Source organism: Hyperoodon ampullatus (assembly GCF_949752795.1).
Source record: "Hyperoodon ampullatus genome assembly, chromosome: 2".
In the NCBI taxonomy this organism is placed as follows: domain Eukaryota; kingdom Metazoa; phylum Chordata; class Mammalia; order Artiodactyla; family Ziphiidae; genus Hyperoodon; species Hyperoodon ampullatus.
In genome coordinates, this window is record NC_136915.1 from 172,266,291 (window position 1) to 172,283,441 (window position 17,151).

Consider the following 17,151-nt stretch of genomic DNA (forward strand, 5'->3'; position numbering starts at 1 on the left):
AACTTTCTTTAAACTTCAAAAGCCAATTAAAATTTAGGAGGGTAATTTTTTTTTTAATTTCTGGGTACAGATCATTTGAGATCAATTTCCTAGGAGGCAAGTCATGACTCTCCAGAAGTGTGAATAAACATCAAAAAACCCAAGGTAAAGAGCCACTACATCAACGAGAACAATTAGGAATCGTATGAAAGTCACAAGGTGTTACGATTCACTGATTTAAAGTAACTTCCTCGTGGTAGAAGATAGCGTTTCATGATAGATACAGGTTATGGCCACTGCTTCTGAGAGATACACACATCACCCCCTACTGGTGAGACCCCACTTTGTGACAATTTAGAAATCTGAATTTAACTCCAGAAGATATAAATTTCTGGAATATGAATTTGAAGACAGAGAGTACAACAGCAGTTGAGTGGAAACTGCCTGCGACACTCTTTTATTTATTTATTTTTCCTTTAAGGCTACAGAAAATCTGCACATAACAAGGCAATTAATTCTCATAATAAAAATACCCCCTCCAAAATAGCCCCAAGGTCTCCAGTCAGATTCCACGGTCAGTATATGTTGTAATAAATTCTATTCCACAGGTGTACATTCTTTTGAGTCTGCAGGGTTAGGATCAATTCTTTCTGGAAATATTAGCTTTTCACAAACTGCCTCCTTTATCGGCAAATACTGTGATATTTCATTAGGTTCCGTGAAGAGGGAAGGTGAAACATGCTAAGAAATACATAAGTCATATTAGCATATATTAAGTTACTGCACTGATAGTTTTGAAAATGCATTATACATGCATTCCTAAAGCATGCCAATTTTAAAATGAGATGCCATATATATATACACACATATATAAGGAGCATCATCAGGTGTTCCTAATAATACCAGGTGTCTCTTGTTACTGACTCAGCTCTGTTACGAGATGGTTTCCTCAAAGATCATAGGAATATATCATTTATAATGCTCCCATAAATGTCCTAAGAATTTAATACACCTTAATCCAATCCCTTTTTCCTGTTATTTTTGTACCTTGAAAGCACTAGCCTTCAGTTAGATGCCAATATGTGGTCTACAAGAGACTCTATATAACTTTTCTAACCTATGTATATTCTATATATAGACAGAAATAAGCACTAAGAGTGAATAAAAAATATCAAGTTAGCAGGAAGGTATCACTTTTTAAACAACCCATTATCGAATGCTATAGACTTGTAGAAGACCTTTACAAGTTCCAGGGGAGCAAAAAAAAGCAGGGGAAATTATGCCTCCAAAAGTAAGTCATGGAAAGAACATCCTATTGCAGCTCCACCACCAACTAGCTGTGCGACTTGGAGTCACACCTCTGGGTCTCAGTTTTTCCAAAATAAAATGTGGAAATTGGATTGGATGATGGTTAAGGTACCTAACAACTCTAACTGTAAGTGAGATAAGTTCCAGAAAAAATACGCTCCAATAGCATTTCTCCTATAGAGCCCTATTAGGTAAATGAATGGATTTAGGGATGTAGATTTGGTGGATGGGTAGGGCATGGGGGAATACCATACTTAAAATAAAACATTAAAATTTAACTTCTAAGAACTGATATTTAAATACTGTACCATTAAATTAGCAATTTTGCTCTCTCGTGATGTATATTCTCGTAACATGTAGGTCTTGTCAGCCTATGTTTAAAAATCAAAAAAATTGCAATAAATTTATTTATATTGATTAACAAAATCCTTTCTATTAAACAGAACTGCCCACATTTTAGAACAGGTTGTGAAAGTACCATTAAGTCTGATAAGAACATCTACTTCTACAGTGAGATAACCAATTCAAGAATTCTGAATTATTAATTCCAATCTCTATAAATCACATTAATATCTCACATTAATATCTGATACACATATGTAAACAGATGTAATTATCATGTAAGAAAAACACAAGCAAAGGTTTTACTTTGAAAGAAAATGTGTATGTTTGTAAATGAGATATGCAAGAGATTTTAATTTACTTCAAGTTTGGAACTACATCTTTTCCTTAAGCTATATTACCATCTACCTACATAACTGTGGCTACTCTTATGTTCCCCCAAAAAAAGTTTAAACAAGTTTTATTCTTTCTCATTTCTAAAAAATTCTTATCAAGTTGTTTATTTACAGCCACTTTTTTGGTACTTCAATTTTCCCATTTAAGACTTTTTAAAGTGAGGTTTTAGAAAGCAATTTATTACAATTTGTTTTTTTGGTAAAACATTATTTAATAAAAGAAAAATCATAAGATTATGCTCCCTTAAAGTTTCAATCTTTTATATCAACAAAACAGATTAATGCTCATTGTTAAAAAAAATCAAATACTATAAACGTAGAGTATAAATCATCAGCAATCACAACCTCTACAGATAACACTATCCTTAACATTTAGAAATCTCTACATAAAATCTTATATAGATTCATACTTGCATCTTAAAAGTCAACATTAATATGCACATCTTTCCAAATCAGTTAAACAACTTTCTGCCATTAATTTTAATGGTTGCATATTTTTCTACTATATGGACTGTAAAAACTTAATAAACAGAAACCTCAATTAAATAGATTTGGGAGACTATAATGGGGAGTTCTCATACCCAGCAACCATAGCAGAGCCCAACAGAAAAAAGAAAGACTCCTCTTATTTCCTGGCAAGGACTCAACCAATGGAAAGTCATGGATTCTCTGTTTACTGTAGCACTCCCATTTTCCTTTTCCTCTCTATAAAAGCCTTCTCCTTCCCTTGCCGTGTGGGGACTTGCACATGGCTCACCATGGTTACAGACCTGAATTGCAATTTTCTGCTGATCCCGAATAATTCCAACTTTGCTGGAGAAATATCTGGCAGTCTATTTGTTGTAGGCCAACAGGATATAAATGGCCATTTAATCAATGCCCATTCAATGGGCATTATAGCGCCTTCCTTCTTTCCTTTTAGCTATTATAAACAATAGCATTGCCATGAATATTTATATATATACAACTCTATACAGCTGCCTGATTAATATTTGTGGGTTACTGCATGTAAGAATCTTTTGAGGATAAATTCTGAAAAAAAATCAATATTGTTGAGTTAAAGTATAAGCATTTCTAAAAATTTAGATTTCGGAGGGAGTAAAGTATAGCTTATTTTTAGTACTTTACTATCACTTTTAAAAAGAAAAAGATCCATCACAGTGACCATATTATTTCAAAAGAAAAAGAAAGTGCAGGATTTAGGAAAATACCAATCCAATCACATCTTACTGGGCTTAAATTCCAGTTCTGCCACCTATTAACTGTATAACTCGGGCAAGTTACTTAATCTCTCTTTGCCTTAGTTGCCTCAGCTGTAAAACAGAGATAATAATAGCATCTATTTCATAAGGTTGTTAGGAGAGTTAACAATTACTACGATTACCCTGACTGATACTGCTGGTTTCTTCTCTCATTCGTCATTCTATATGATCACAAATATGACGTTAAAAATTCATTCAAAAAGGATAGGCTGCTATAAAGCTACAAGAAGAATTTTCATGACTCAATTTAAGCCTCCCCCCTACATTCTTCACTTATTTTTTTAAAAACTTCGTATGTTAACAGTTCCTTGAAATGGAGCACAGAGCTTTCAAATATTAAAACAACTATCAAAATAATTGTATAATACAAATTTCTGGAGGCCATGAAATTGGTATTTCTAATATCAGGACATTAAATAAACAACACATTACATAAACAACACATTACATAAACACTACAAAAAAAGTAAGAGTTAAGGGACAGTTTTCTTAAACAGATTAAGTTTAAGAGGTTTTTAAAAAGCATCAGACTCCCCTTTACCAGGGAGTGTCTTTTGGAAAACATGTTCAACTTGTAGAACTTTTGGAAAAGAATATTTAATGTTTCGATAACTGTGCAGTCAACAGTGAATATGACACACCCAATCTTAAAGGTTAGACAAATAGCCATATAATATAAAGCATTACTGAATTTCAAAGTGTCAGACTGATGATGTAACAACATGAACAAGCCCAATGTCAATTAGTACTTTCATTAAATGAGAATAGATACCTCATGGTAAAGTCTTGTGTCATTCATCCTAATAAGCACCCCATCAATTCTCAAGAAAAACCGCAACAGCAAGAAAAAGCTAGAAGGCATTACTCTCTGGAAAAGAAAAACGTAAAAAGTATTTTAATGAAAATTAAATATTTTATTACTTTGCTGAAAGAAAAAAACATTTTTAAGGCATCGGAGGAAGGCTGAATGAGCCCTATATAAAACTCTCTGAACTAGAGGTTCTTTGCCCTAGTGCCAACCAAGGCTCAAAACCTTGTTTATACTATGTAACATACTGGTTTCAGTTTCCTACAATAGAAAAATATTTTTTCTAGGTCAGAAGATAATGAGGTTAAAAAGATTTAAAACTCACCTAAATAATGTGAAAAAAATAATTGTACTTATAGTAAATGTCAATACCAGTAATATCAAAATGAAAGAACAACCTAATTCTTTGCTGCTACTCATCTTTTATTAACTTTACATAAAGACAAAAGGGCTTTAATGGTATGCTCTAATTCAGTGCAACCAATTAAGTACTATTTCATACTGCCAAAGTCTGGTTTATGAGATCATTATAACACGTTCTTAACATCTATGATCTGTGTCACATCCATGTATTTCTATTTTCCAAGTATTACCACTGAAGAAAGTCAGAGTTAGTGGAGAGTGGGTCCCGGTGGCAGGGAGGGAGGGGGTGGATGAGGTGTGGGGTCTTCAGGTCTTTCAAAAGAATATACCTCATGGGAGTGCTGTCAGAAACATGGCTACCTTTGTCTCTCCCCTTCAATCTACAGCCAGCAAAACATCCACAACTCAACAAAGGTATACCTCTGCCCAACTCAACAGGACACTGGAGAATTCCACACATCTGTACATCTAAAGGTGGGTGGACTGGAACACATGGAGGAGGCGGAACCAAGGGAACAGTGAAGTCAGTGCCTGCAAACCCAGCCCTATGACCGAGACGGATGAGCCCACAGCTTCAGAAAATCCAGTAGCAGCAGGAGAACCAGCACACATGACTTTGGTCTCCCAACTGTGGGAGCGCCCGTGGCCACAGGTAACTGGGAAGCAGTGGCAGTGGGGCCTGGGACCCTGACCCTCCCACAGCCCTGGCCCCCCATCCACAGTAGCAGAACCCTTATGACACTCAACATGGTGGAGGAGCCTGCACAACCCTGCTCCCCTCCAATTATCCTCCTCTTCCCACAGCAGAGCCTGTGTCTCAGGGGATCCCAGACACAAGGGAAGAGCCTACCATCCTCATGGCATAGCAGCTCCGGCAGAAGCAAAGCAGCAACTACCCCAGAGGCACAAGAAGTGACAAAGAAGGCATGGAGCCACACCTCTTAGAAAGACAGTGGAGGCTGGAAAGTGCCAATTCTCAAAAATAACCAGAGGTAGCACAGATAAGAGAAACCAGAAACTTGTGTTACAGCACCACCTACCAAAAAACAAAAGAAAGCACTCTCACTTCTAACCTGTCATTTAACTTCAAATGCACAAGCAGAGGAACATTTCAGCGAGCACCATGAAGAACCACAGTAATACTATACAACAAAAAGAAAATGACAAATCTCCAGAAACCAAACTTAAAAGTCACAGAATATTTCAATCTAACTGATAGAGAATTCAAAGTAGCTATCATGAAGAAACTGAACGAGATACAAGAAAACTCAGAAAGGCAGTTTAATGAGCTCAGAAATAAAATTAATGAGCAGAAGGAATACTTTACCAAGAAGACTGAAACTCTAAAGGACCAAACAGAAATTCTGGAGCTGAAGAATTCAATAAACAATATGAAGAATGCCATTAGAAGACATTGGAAATAGAGCACAGCATATGGAAGAGAGTATTAGTGAGCTCAATGGTAGAAATCTAGAGATGATACAAGTAGAAAAGGAAAGAGAAATAAGATATTTTAAAAATGAGAAAATTCTACAAGAGCTCTGTGATTCTTTTAGCAAGGGCAACATTAGGATAATGGGTATCTTAGAAGAAGAGAGGGAGAAGGGAGCAGAGAGATTAAAGAAAGAACAGCAGAGAACTTCCCAAACCTGGAGAAGGAACTGGACATACAAGTCCATGAAGCTCAGAGAACACCTAACCATCTCAATGCAAAAGACCTTCTCCAAGACATAATATTAAAACTGTTGAAAGTCAATGATAAAGAAAGGATTTTAAAGACAGCCATGGAAAAAAGGATAGTAACTACAAAGGATCTCCCATTAGGCTATCAGCAGATCTCTCAGCAGAAACCCTACATGCCAATAGGGAGTGGAATGACATTCTCAAAATATTGAAAGACAAAAATTGTCACCCAAGAATACTCTATCCAGCAAAGTTGTCATTCAGATATAAAGGAGAAATACTTTCCCAGACAAACAAATGATGAGGAAGTTCATCAACACTAGACCTGCCTTATAAGAGATGTTAAAAGGAGCTCTTTTACTAGAAACAAAGCAGCAAAAATACACAAAGCTTTGAGCAAGGTGATAAATAGACAGAACCAGAGAATTGCAACTGTTTATCAGAATAGGTTTCAAAGAAAGCAGAAAAATAACTATCGCTATCTCAGTTTGGTAACAAACTCACAATATGAAAAAGGATAATTTGAGACAACAAAAACATAAAAAGAGAAGAGGAAAAGGACAGAATTTATACAGGTAAAAGAAGGTGAGATGCTATCGGCAGGAAAAGGACTATTTTCTCTAGGAGAGGTTTAATAAAAACCTCAGGGTAACCACAAAACATAAACATAGAGCAGAGATACGGAACAAAAAGAAGAGGATATTGAGAAAGGTATCATAGAAAATCACCAAAACAAAATGGCAAACAGAAACACAGGGAAAAACAATAGAAATATAGAGCAACCAGAACACAAAACATAAAGTGGCAGGACTAAATCCTCATCTATCAATAATCACACTAAATGTAAATGGATTGAATTCACCAACTGAAAGACAGAGAGTGGCTAGATAGGTTAAAAAACAAGACCCAACTATATGCTGCCTCCAGGAGACACAACTTAGCTCTAAAAAGAAACACAGGCTAAAAGTAAAAGAATGGAAGATAGTCGATGCAAACAGAGCCAAAAGAAAGCAGAGGTATCCATGCTCATTATCAGACAAAATAGACTTCAAGCCAAAAAGGTTAACAGGAGACAAAAATGGACAGTATCTAACCATAAAGTGGACAATTCATCAAGAAGATATAACAGTGATTAACATGTATGTACCTAACATATAAGTACCAAAATATATGAAACAATTAACAGACCTAAAGGGAGAAATTGACAGCAACACTATAATAGTAGGGGACTTTAACACCCCTACTATTAACGGCCTTAAATAAAACATTAGACTAGATGGACTTGATAGAATTGTACAGAACACTCCATCCAAATGCAGCAGAATACACATTCTTCTCAAGTACACATGGAATTTTCTCAAGGATAGAACATATGTAGGGACACAAAACAAGTCTCAATAAATTTAAGAAGACAAATCAAGCATCTTTTCCAATCACAATAGAATGAAACTACAAATCAACTACAAGAATAAAACTGGAAAAATCACAAATATGTATAGACTGAACAACATACTACTGAAATATTACTATTAGATCAATGAAGAAATCAAAATAGAAATCAAAAATTACCTGAAGACAAATGAAAATGAAAACACAACATACCAAGATCTACAGGATTCAGCAAAAGTAGTAGTAAGAGGGAAATTTATAGCAATACAGACCTACCTCAAGAAACAAGAAAAATCTCAGCAATCTAACCTTACACCTAAAGGAGCTAGAAAAAGAAAAACAAATAAAGCCCAGAGTTAGTAGAAGGAAGGAAGTAATAGAGACAAGATTGAGCATATTCAGGGTGGTATGGCCATGGACAGAAGGAAGTAATAAAGAGCAGAGCAGAAATAAATGAAATAAAAACTAAAAAGATAATAGAAAAGATCAATGAAACGAGGAGCTTGTTCTTTGAAAAGAAACAAAGTTGACAAACCGTTAGCTAGACTCACTAAGAAAAAGAAGGAGAAGGCCCTGATGAATCAAATCAGGAATGAAAGAGGAGAAATAACAATGGATACCACAGAAATACAAAGGATTATAACAGAATATTATGAACAGCTACACACTAACTAATAGGACACCTAAAAGAAATAGACAAATTTTTAGAATCATACAAACTTCCAAGACTGAATCAGGAAGAAATAGAAAATCTGAATAGACCAATCACTTGTACAGAGATGGAAACAGTAATCAAAAAGCTCCCCAAAAACAAAAAGTCCAGGACCAGACAACTTCGCAGCTAAATTCTATCAAATATTCAAAGAAGATTTAATACCTATCCTTCTCAAACTATTCCAAAAAATTGAAAAGAAGGGAACACTTCCTAACTCATTTTTCAAGGCCAACATCATGCTGATACCAAAACCAGACAAAGACACTACAAAGAAAGAAAATTACAGGCCAATATCTCTGATAAACATAAATGAAAAAATCCTCATCAAAATATTAGCAAAATGAAATCAACAATACAACAAAAGGATCATACACCATGATCAAGTGGGATTTATTCCAGGGATGCAAGCATGGTTCAATATATGCAAATCAATCAATGTGATACACCATATTAAGAGAATGAAGGAAAAAAACCATATGATCATCTCAATAGATGCAGAAAAAGTATTTGACAAGATTCAACACCCATTTATGATTAAAAAAAAAACTCTCAAAAAAGTGGATAGCAAAGGGACGTACCTCAACATAATAAAAGCCATATATGACAAACCCACAGTTAACATCATACTCAATGGTGAAAAATTGAAAGCTATCCCTCTAAGATCAGGAAAAAACAAGGATACCCACTCTCACCATTCTTATTCAACATAGTATTGGAAGTCCTAGCCAGAGCAATTAGGCAAGAAAAATAAATAAAAGGCATCCAAATTGGAAAGGCAAAACTAAAACTGTCACTATTTGCAGTTGACATGATTTTATATACAGAAAACTCTAAAGACTACACACACACACACACACACACACACACACACACACAAACTATTAGAAATAATAAATGAACACAGCAAAGTCGCTGTGTTCAATATACAAAAATCTGTTGCATTTCTATGTGCTAATAATGAGCTGGCAGAGAAATTAAGAAAACAATCCCATTTACAATCACAACAAAAAGAATAAAATACAACTTGTCAAAATGTCCTTATTACAGGGCTTCCCTGGTGGCTCAGTGGTTGAGAGTCCACCTGCCGATGCAGGGGACACGGGTTCGTGCCCCGGTCCGGGAAGATCCCACATGCTGCGGAATGGCTAGGCCCGTGAGCCATGGCTGCTGAGCCTGTGAGTCCGGAGCCTGTGCTCTGCAATGGGAGAGGCCACAACAGTGAGAGGCCTGCGTAGCGCAAAAAAAAAAAAAAAAATGTCCTTATTACATAAAGCAATCTACAGCAAGCCCTATCAAAACCCCAAGGACATTTTTCATAGAAATAGAACAAAAAATTCTAAAATTTATATGGATCCACAAAAGACCCTGAATAGCCAAAGCAATCCTGAGAAAAAAGAACAAAGCTGGAGATATCATACGCCCTCTTTTCAAACTATATTTCAAAGCTATAATAATCAAAACAGCATGGTATTGGCAGAAAAACAGATATATGAATCAATGGAACAGAACTGAGAGCCCAGAAATAAACCTATACATAAATGGACAATTTATGACTAAGAAGCAAAGAATAAACAATGGAGAAAGGACAGTCTTGTCAATAAATGGTTCTGGGAAAACTGGACAGTCACATGCAAAAAAAAAAAAGAAAGAAAAGAAACTATGGTACTATCTCACACCATCACAAAAATTAACTCAAAATGGATTAAAGACTTGAATGTAAAACCTGAAACCATTAAATTCCTAGAAGAAAACATATGCAGTATGCTCTCTGACATTGGTCTTAGTAATATCTTTCTAGCTATGTCTCCTCAGGCAAGGGAAACAAAAGTAAAAATAAACAAACGGGATTACATCAAACTAAAAAGCTTCTGCACAGCAAAGGAAACCATCAATAAATCAAAGACATCGAATGGAAGAAGATATTTGTAAATAATATATCTGATAAAGGGTATAATATTCAAAATATATAAAGACCTCATAAAACTCAACAACAACCAAAAAACCAGACAACCCAATTAAAAGATGGGCAGAGGAGATGAACAGACATTTTTCCAAGAAGACTTACAGATGGCCAATAGGCACATAAAAAGATGTTCAACATCACTAATTATTAGGGAAAAGCAAATCAAAACCACAATACAATGAGAAATCACCTCACACCTGTCAGAATAGGTACTATCAAAAAGATAAGAAATAAATGTTGGCAAGGATATGGAGAAAAGGGAACACTCGTACACCATAGATGGGAATTTAAATTGGTGCAGTAACTATGCAAGACAGTATGGAGATTCCTCAAAAAATTAAGAATAGAACTACCATATTAACCAGCTATCCCACATCTGGGTATCATCTAAAGAATATGAAAACACTAATCTGAAAAGATATCTGCACCCTTGTGTTCATTGTAGCATTATTTACAATAGCCAAGATATGGAAACAACTTAAATGCCCATTAACAGATGAATGGATAAAGAAGATGTGGTATATATATAGAATGGAATAATACTCAGCCATAAAAATAGATGAAAGCTTGCCATCTGCAATAACGTGGATGCACACTGAGGGTATTATGCTACGTAAAATAAGTCAGATGGAGAAAGACAAATACAGCATGATTTCACTCATATGTGTAATATAAAAAACTAATAAACAAACAAAAACAAAATAAGTGAATAAAGCAAACAAACAAAAACAAATACATAGATACAGATAACAGAGTAGTGGTTACCAGAGGTGAAGGGGTTGGGGGGAGGGCAAAATGGGTAAAGGGGAATCAACTGTATGGTGATGAATGAAAAATAAATTTTTGGTGATACGCATGTTGTAAAGTATGCAGAAGTAGAAATACAATGTTGTCCACATAAAGCTTATATAATGTTATAAATCATTGTTACATCAATAAAAAAATTAAATTTTTTTTTAAAGACTGACATAAATTGGTGTGTGACAAGTACATATTAATTCATTACTGAATTCTGTCTAATCATCAGGGAAATGCAAATCAAAACCACAGTGAGATACCACCTCACACCTGTCAGAATGACTATCATCAAAAGAACACAAATAACAAATGTTGCCAAGAATGAGGAGAAAAGGGAGCCCTCGTACACTGTTGCTGGGAATGAAAATTGGTGTAGCCACTGTGGAAAACTGTATGGAGGTTTCTCAAAAAACTAAAAATAGAACTACCATATGACCCAGCAATTCCACTCCTGGGTTTATACCCAAAAAAAACAAAAACACTAATTTGAAAAAATACATGCACTCCAGGGACTTCCCTGGTGGTCCAGTGGTTAAGACTTCGCCTTCCAATGCAGGGGGTGCAGGTTCGATCCCTGGTCAGGGAGCTAAGATCCCACGTGCCTCGCGACCAAAAAAACAAAACACAAAACAGAAGCAATATTGTAACAAAGTCAATAAAGACTTTAAATATAGTCCACATCAAAAAAATCTTTAAAGAAAAAGAAAAAATACATGTGCTCCAATGTTCATAGCAGCATTGTTTACAATTGCCAAGATATGGAAGCAACCGAAGTTTCCATCAACAGATGATTGCATAAAGAAGATATGGTAATATATATACAAGAGTACTACTCAGCCATAAAAAAGAATGAAATTTTGCCATTTGCAGCAACAAGGATGGACGTGGAGTGCATTATGCTAAGTGAAATAAATCAGACAGAAAAAGACAACTGCTATATGATATCACTTACATGTGGAATCTAAAAAATACAACAAACTAGTGAATGTAACAAAACGGAAGCTGACTCACAGACATAGAGAACAAACCAGTGGTTACCAGTGGGGAGAAGGGATGGGGGAGGGGAAACACAGGGGTAGAGTATTAAGAGGTACAAACTATTAGGTATAAAGTAAGCTACAAGGATATACTGTACAACATGGGGAATATAGCCAATATTTTATAATAACTATAAATGGAGTATAACCTTTAAAAATTGTGAATCACTATATTGTATACCTGTAACTTATATAATATTGTACATCAACTATACCTCAATAAAATTTTTTAAATAAAAGAGAATTGTGTCTACTTTTGAACATATTTGAAAGTTTTATAATGAAGGATTAGTAAAAAAAAGAAAAAAGAATACATTTGACCATTTACTAAATAAATACTATTGTCTACTAAGTGTCAAGTTCTTATCATAGTAGGTCTTGTATTTATACAAATGAAATACAATCTCAATTCTCAAGAAGTTTATCAAAGAGGGAAACAGTCAGACAGACAAAATGATGTGGTAGCTGCTATAACAGAGGTACACACAAGGTTCAATAAGCACTCAAAGAAATAAGTAGCTAAGCCTGCTGAAGAAAATCAGAGAAGGCAATCTTTGAGCTGACCATGAAAAGAAAAGCTGGGGTGGGAAGAAGAATTCTAGAAAGAGGAAATAGCACATACCAAAAAAAGAAAAAAAGTACTGAGGCATGAAATAGTAAGATACATTCAGGGAACTGCCTGTAATTCCAGATAAGCACAGGGCAATGTTAATGAAGAAAGAAGAAATAACAAGGATAACCCAGTAACCAAAGTAGCTTTACCGCCCGGAGAGTCACCAGCCACAGGCCAACCTCTCCTGCCCTAGGACCTTTCAATACCCTGTTCCCTGACCTGGAGTTGTTCTCCTGGCTTCCTTGTCTTTCAGATCTCAGAATAAGTGTCACTTCTACGAGGAGCCCTTTCCTACTGTTTCATAATCACAGAGATTTCCTGTTATTCTCTCTCATAGTTCTCCATTACAAATGAATGAACGTATCTGTAACCATATTCATTTATGAGTTTACTTGCTTAAGGCCTCGCTCCTGCACTTGGCTGTAGGCTCCACAACAGTGGGAATACCTGCTTTGTTCATCACTGTGTCCCTATTGCCTAAAAAAGTTGCTAGCACACAGCAGGTGCTCACTAACTATTGGCTGAACGAAATAGAGGCTAGAAACTCTTTGATGGAGAAAAGGCTCTGAGTCAAACTGTATTCTGCAGGTTAACAACAACAGACTTAAAAGCAAGACTTATGGTAATGAAGAGCTAGAGGAAGAACCTGACTTATGATAACTTAGTATCACAACAAATTGAGAAGCACATCATTAGCACTGACAGAGGGCTGTTTGTAATTATTGGAAAGACTTATTTGCAACATTTCTTCAGATTTCAAAATTAATTATTAACAGTCATACTGGGCATAACATGTGAAGCAAGCTGAAGTATCGTTTCAGCATGGCACAATGGGGAGACTAAGAATAAGGGACCAAGTTCTAGTCCCAATTCTTCAATTCAGCTGTATATTTTAAGGCAGTAGTTCTCTCCAAGGAGACGTTTGGAAATTTGAGGGTGTTTTTCGTTGTCACAAAGATGAGCAGCCAATACTAACAATTAGCAGTTAAAGACCAGAGACATTAGATGTTCTGCAGTACCCAGGACGATCCTTTACAACAAAGTCCAATTCTGCATCCCACAAAACTGTCAAATATCTCACCTGGCATTTATGTGGGTGAAAAAAAACCTGATTTATAATTATCTGACGTTTGAACCTAATTCCATTTTACATATAAATATAAAATTCACTCAATTTCCAGGAAGGCAATTACCTTGTAAATCAAGGGAAGATTATACTTTGTTTTATTTGACACTTCACTAAGAGTTGTTCACCACTTTGAAAAATTACATCACTGATGATAGTCCCGATTGTGTTACCTGAGTCACTGACTGATACCTGGCATATCTGTCAGCCTACACTTGTAGCTATCACATTCACAGTGATTTAGTATGCAAATATAAGTATCTGACTACTTATACAGTCATACTATGCATTTACATATTGAAATTCCTATCATTTTACTTTAAATCAATTTTTAAATTTCCCTTTTATCTTATAATTAGAACATTATGTTGATTTACTAGAAAGAAGGTGGCTTATATTATCTATGAATTTCTTTCAGGATAGTAAAAGGGAGAGGGTGCTTAAAGTATTTGGTTAAAAAAAAAAATGGAGCAATGGGTCCGATAAGGTTGAGAACAACCAACTTAGAGCAAGTTTCTGAACCACCCAAAGTCTTCTCTTTCACCTACAAAGATAAGGGATGTAAAGAAACAATCTCTTGGGCCCTGCGTCTGTAAAATATGATAATTCTATGGGACTACGCGTCCAATAAAAGCTACCTCTGTACAAGCACTGTAGAATTCTCTGTACACAGAGATGAAAGATATGTCACTGCCCAGTATACTTGGACTCTAAATAAAACATGGGAGCAGAAGGCAGACAATGTTCACTCTTGACTCTACTCAGAATGGAATTAACCACTAGCTGTTAAAGCCATTACAGAACATCACAGTGGTGCCAGTATTTGGTAGATAGGAAATTAATTTTCTTTGAAAGTTAAAAACATTACCACAAAAAGAGCTTCTCTTTAAATTTCTGTTAGAGCACAGCCCTACAAGCTGTAAGTCCTAACAAGGAAGTAGGTTAAGACACAAAATCCTAACCTAAAAACAAACATTGCTGAAAGAAGCTAATTTAGAAATACAAAAGAAAATTAATTTCAGAAACAAATATCTCCTAATTAGATATAGGTAATGCCACTCACACAAAGTTATCAAAACTCATAATAAACTCAATGAAGCAAATCCAAACATCCCAGGCCTCATGGTGCACAGAGCTCTAAACCCACTCTTTCTCACTAGGGAACTGTACCACAAAGAAATTATGATTATTTTTTAATAAAGGTTGTCTGGGTTGAAATTTGAAGGTGGAAAACACACTTTAAAACCTGAAACAGTTAAATAAATTAAGAGAATCTAAAAGGCTCAAGCCAACAATATCAAGAATCTAAAGTACGTTATTTTGTTTATATAAGCATCTCCCACATTTCAACAGCATTTCTTTTCAGAGTGTTTTATAGTTATTATGGAAACTGGAAAAACAAACATTCGTAATCAACTACTTTGCAGTTCTAAAAGAATAACTTCTTAGCCATCTTCCAGCCAAGGTTAAAATACCAAATAAAAGCAATGTATGTATTCTTTGTCCTATAGTGTTAAAAAAATAACTAAATCTCTAATGTGCCTAGGAATTCTGATAAAACTCCAGGTTTAGGGATCACTGGCATAGAGGCTGACTTAACTGCATCCTGTTCTCCCTTCCTCCTATCGCTATGGAAGAAGCATCTCTCTCTCTTAAGGCTAGTCCTTCTACACATGATCTAGATCCTAGATTACGAACAAAGGCAGAGAGAGAAACTTATCCATTGTATGACCGATGTAGGGCAAGTTACTTAATATTTCTGAAAATAAGAATAAGTATTCACTGCATAGAATTTTCAGGAGGATTAAATCAGATAATATAGATAATTATCTAGCATGGTATCTGTGAATAGAGAATCATACACTGGTCTCTACCCCTGGTTTCTGAAATAGGACTTCTGAAACCCTTATAAATCCCTATCTGATAAGAGCACTAGAAGCAAGCATCTTTTGTTCCAATGAGGTGACTCTGGGTGGGCTCCTGGATGGGAGCTGGTACCCAGAAAGGCCAAGCCATGATTATAAGCTTGGAATTTCCAGGCCCACCTCCACTCTCCAGAGTAGGGAGAGGGGCTAGAAATGGAATTACTGATTGATCATGCCTATGTGAAAAAGCCTCCATAAAATTCCAATGGCATGCGATTCAAAGAGCTTCCAGGCTGGTGAGCACACCCACATACTGGAAGGACCATGCACCCCTACTCCACAGGGGCAGATGCTCCTAGGCTTAGGACCTTCCCAGACTTCACCCTATGTATCTCTTCCTCCGTATTCTTTAACACAGCAGTCCCCAACCTTTTGGCACCAGGGACCAGTTTCGTGGAAGACAATTCTTCCATGGACTGGTGCAAGGGGGGATGGTTTTGGGATGGTTCAAGTGCATTACATTTATAATGCACTTTATTTCTATTATCATTACATTGTAATAGATAATTAAATAATTATACAGCTCACCATAATGCAGGATCAGTGGGAGCCCTGAGCTTGTTCTCACTTGCCACTCCCTGGTAGGGTTTTGATTTGAGTCTGCAGGCAATTGATTTATTATGGTCTCTGTGCAGTCAGACCTCTCTGCTAATGATAATCTGTATTTGCAGCCTCTCCCCAGCGCTAGCATCATCGCCTCAGCTCGATTCCCAGGCACCACATTCCTGGTTTCTCACCTACATCCATATTTACCAGCCTAATCTTTGCTTCTATAGGAAAGAACTTCATTTTTCCATAACCTATTGCCTCTAAGCCAGAAATTATGGCATTTATTTTATTTACAGCAATATCTGTTACATTCTGAGAAAGAAACCAAACCAGAAAGGAAGTTCACTATTCTAATGAAATCCTTCCAGGCATTCTTAAAATGGAACCCTATCACATAACTTTTTAAAAGTTACACTAGGTAAGAAGAAAGCATTTTAAGATGATGTTACGTTTCAGTTTGAGACTTACTATTTACTCTGATACACACATAATACATTTATGCCCATACCCTTTCCAACTCCTTCAGCTGCAAAAGACACATGCTCCCTACATACCGACCCACTTGTATACCCTGTAGACTATCTACCCACTTGGATACAAATGCACATCCAGATATGCAAACTCATAATGAACATTCAACATAGTCAATTCCGTAGGTAGGTAGACAAGTGAAAGGTACATGACTGGATGAGCTGGAGAAGGAACAAATCTAAATGACAAGAGATAAACTGGGGGAAAGTTATAGGTGAACAAGGAACAATCATCTAATGCTAGAATAATGATATATGTTACATGGTACAAAGAAAACTTTGTCACTAATTAGTGTCACAACTTTAGATAAACTAACTTTTTGGGCCTTATCTATAGAGGCTAGACTAAATGATTCTCTAAAAATT

At 35.9% G+C, this 17,151-nt stretch overlaps 1 protein-coding gene across 1 annotated transcript in view; it reads right to left on the bottom strand.

Moving 5' to 3' along the window:
• Positions 1-431: 431 nt before the first annotated feature.
• Positions 432-17,151, bottom strand: part of TIPRL (TOR signaling pathway regulator) — a 32,696-nt gene continuing 15,976 nt past the window's right edge. Inside the window, exons 5-7 of the mRNA XM_079727868.1 lie at positions 4,059-4,154; positions 1,596-1,658; positions 432-720 (exon numbers count right to left, since the gene is read on the bottom strand). Coding sequence (XP_079583994.1) covers positions 577-720; positions 1,596-1,658; positions 4,059-4,154 — 303 coding nt within the window. The 3' untranslated portion in view covers positions 432-576. The remainder of the gene's footprint in view (positions 721-1,595; positions 1,659-4,058; positions 4,155-17,151) is intronic.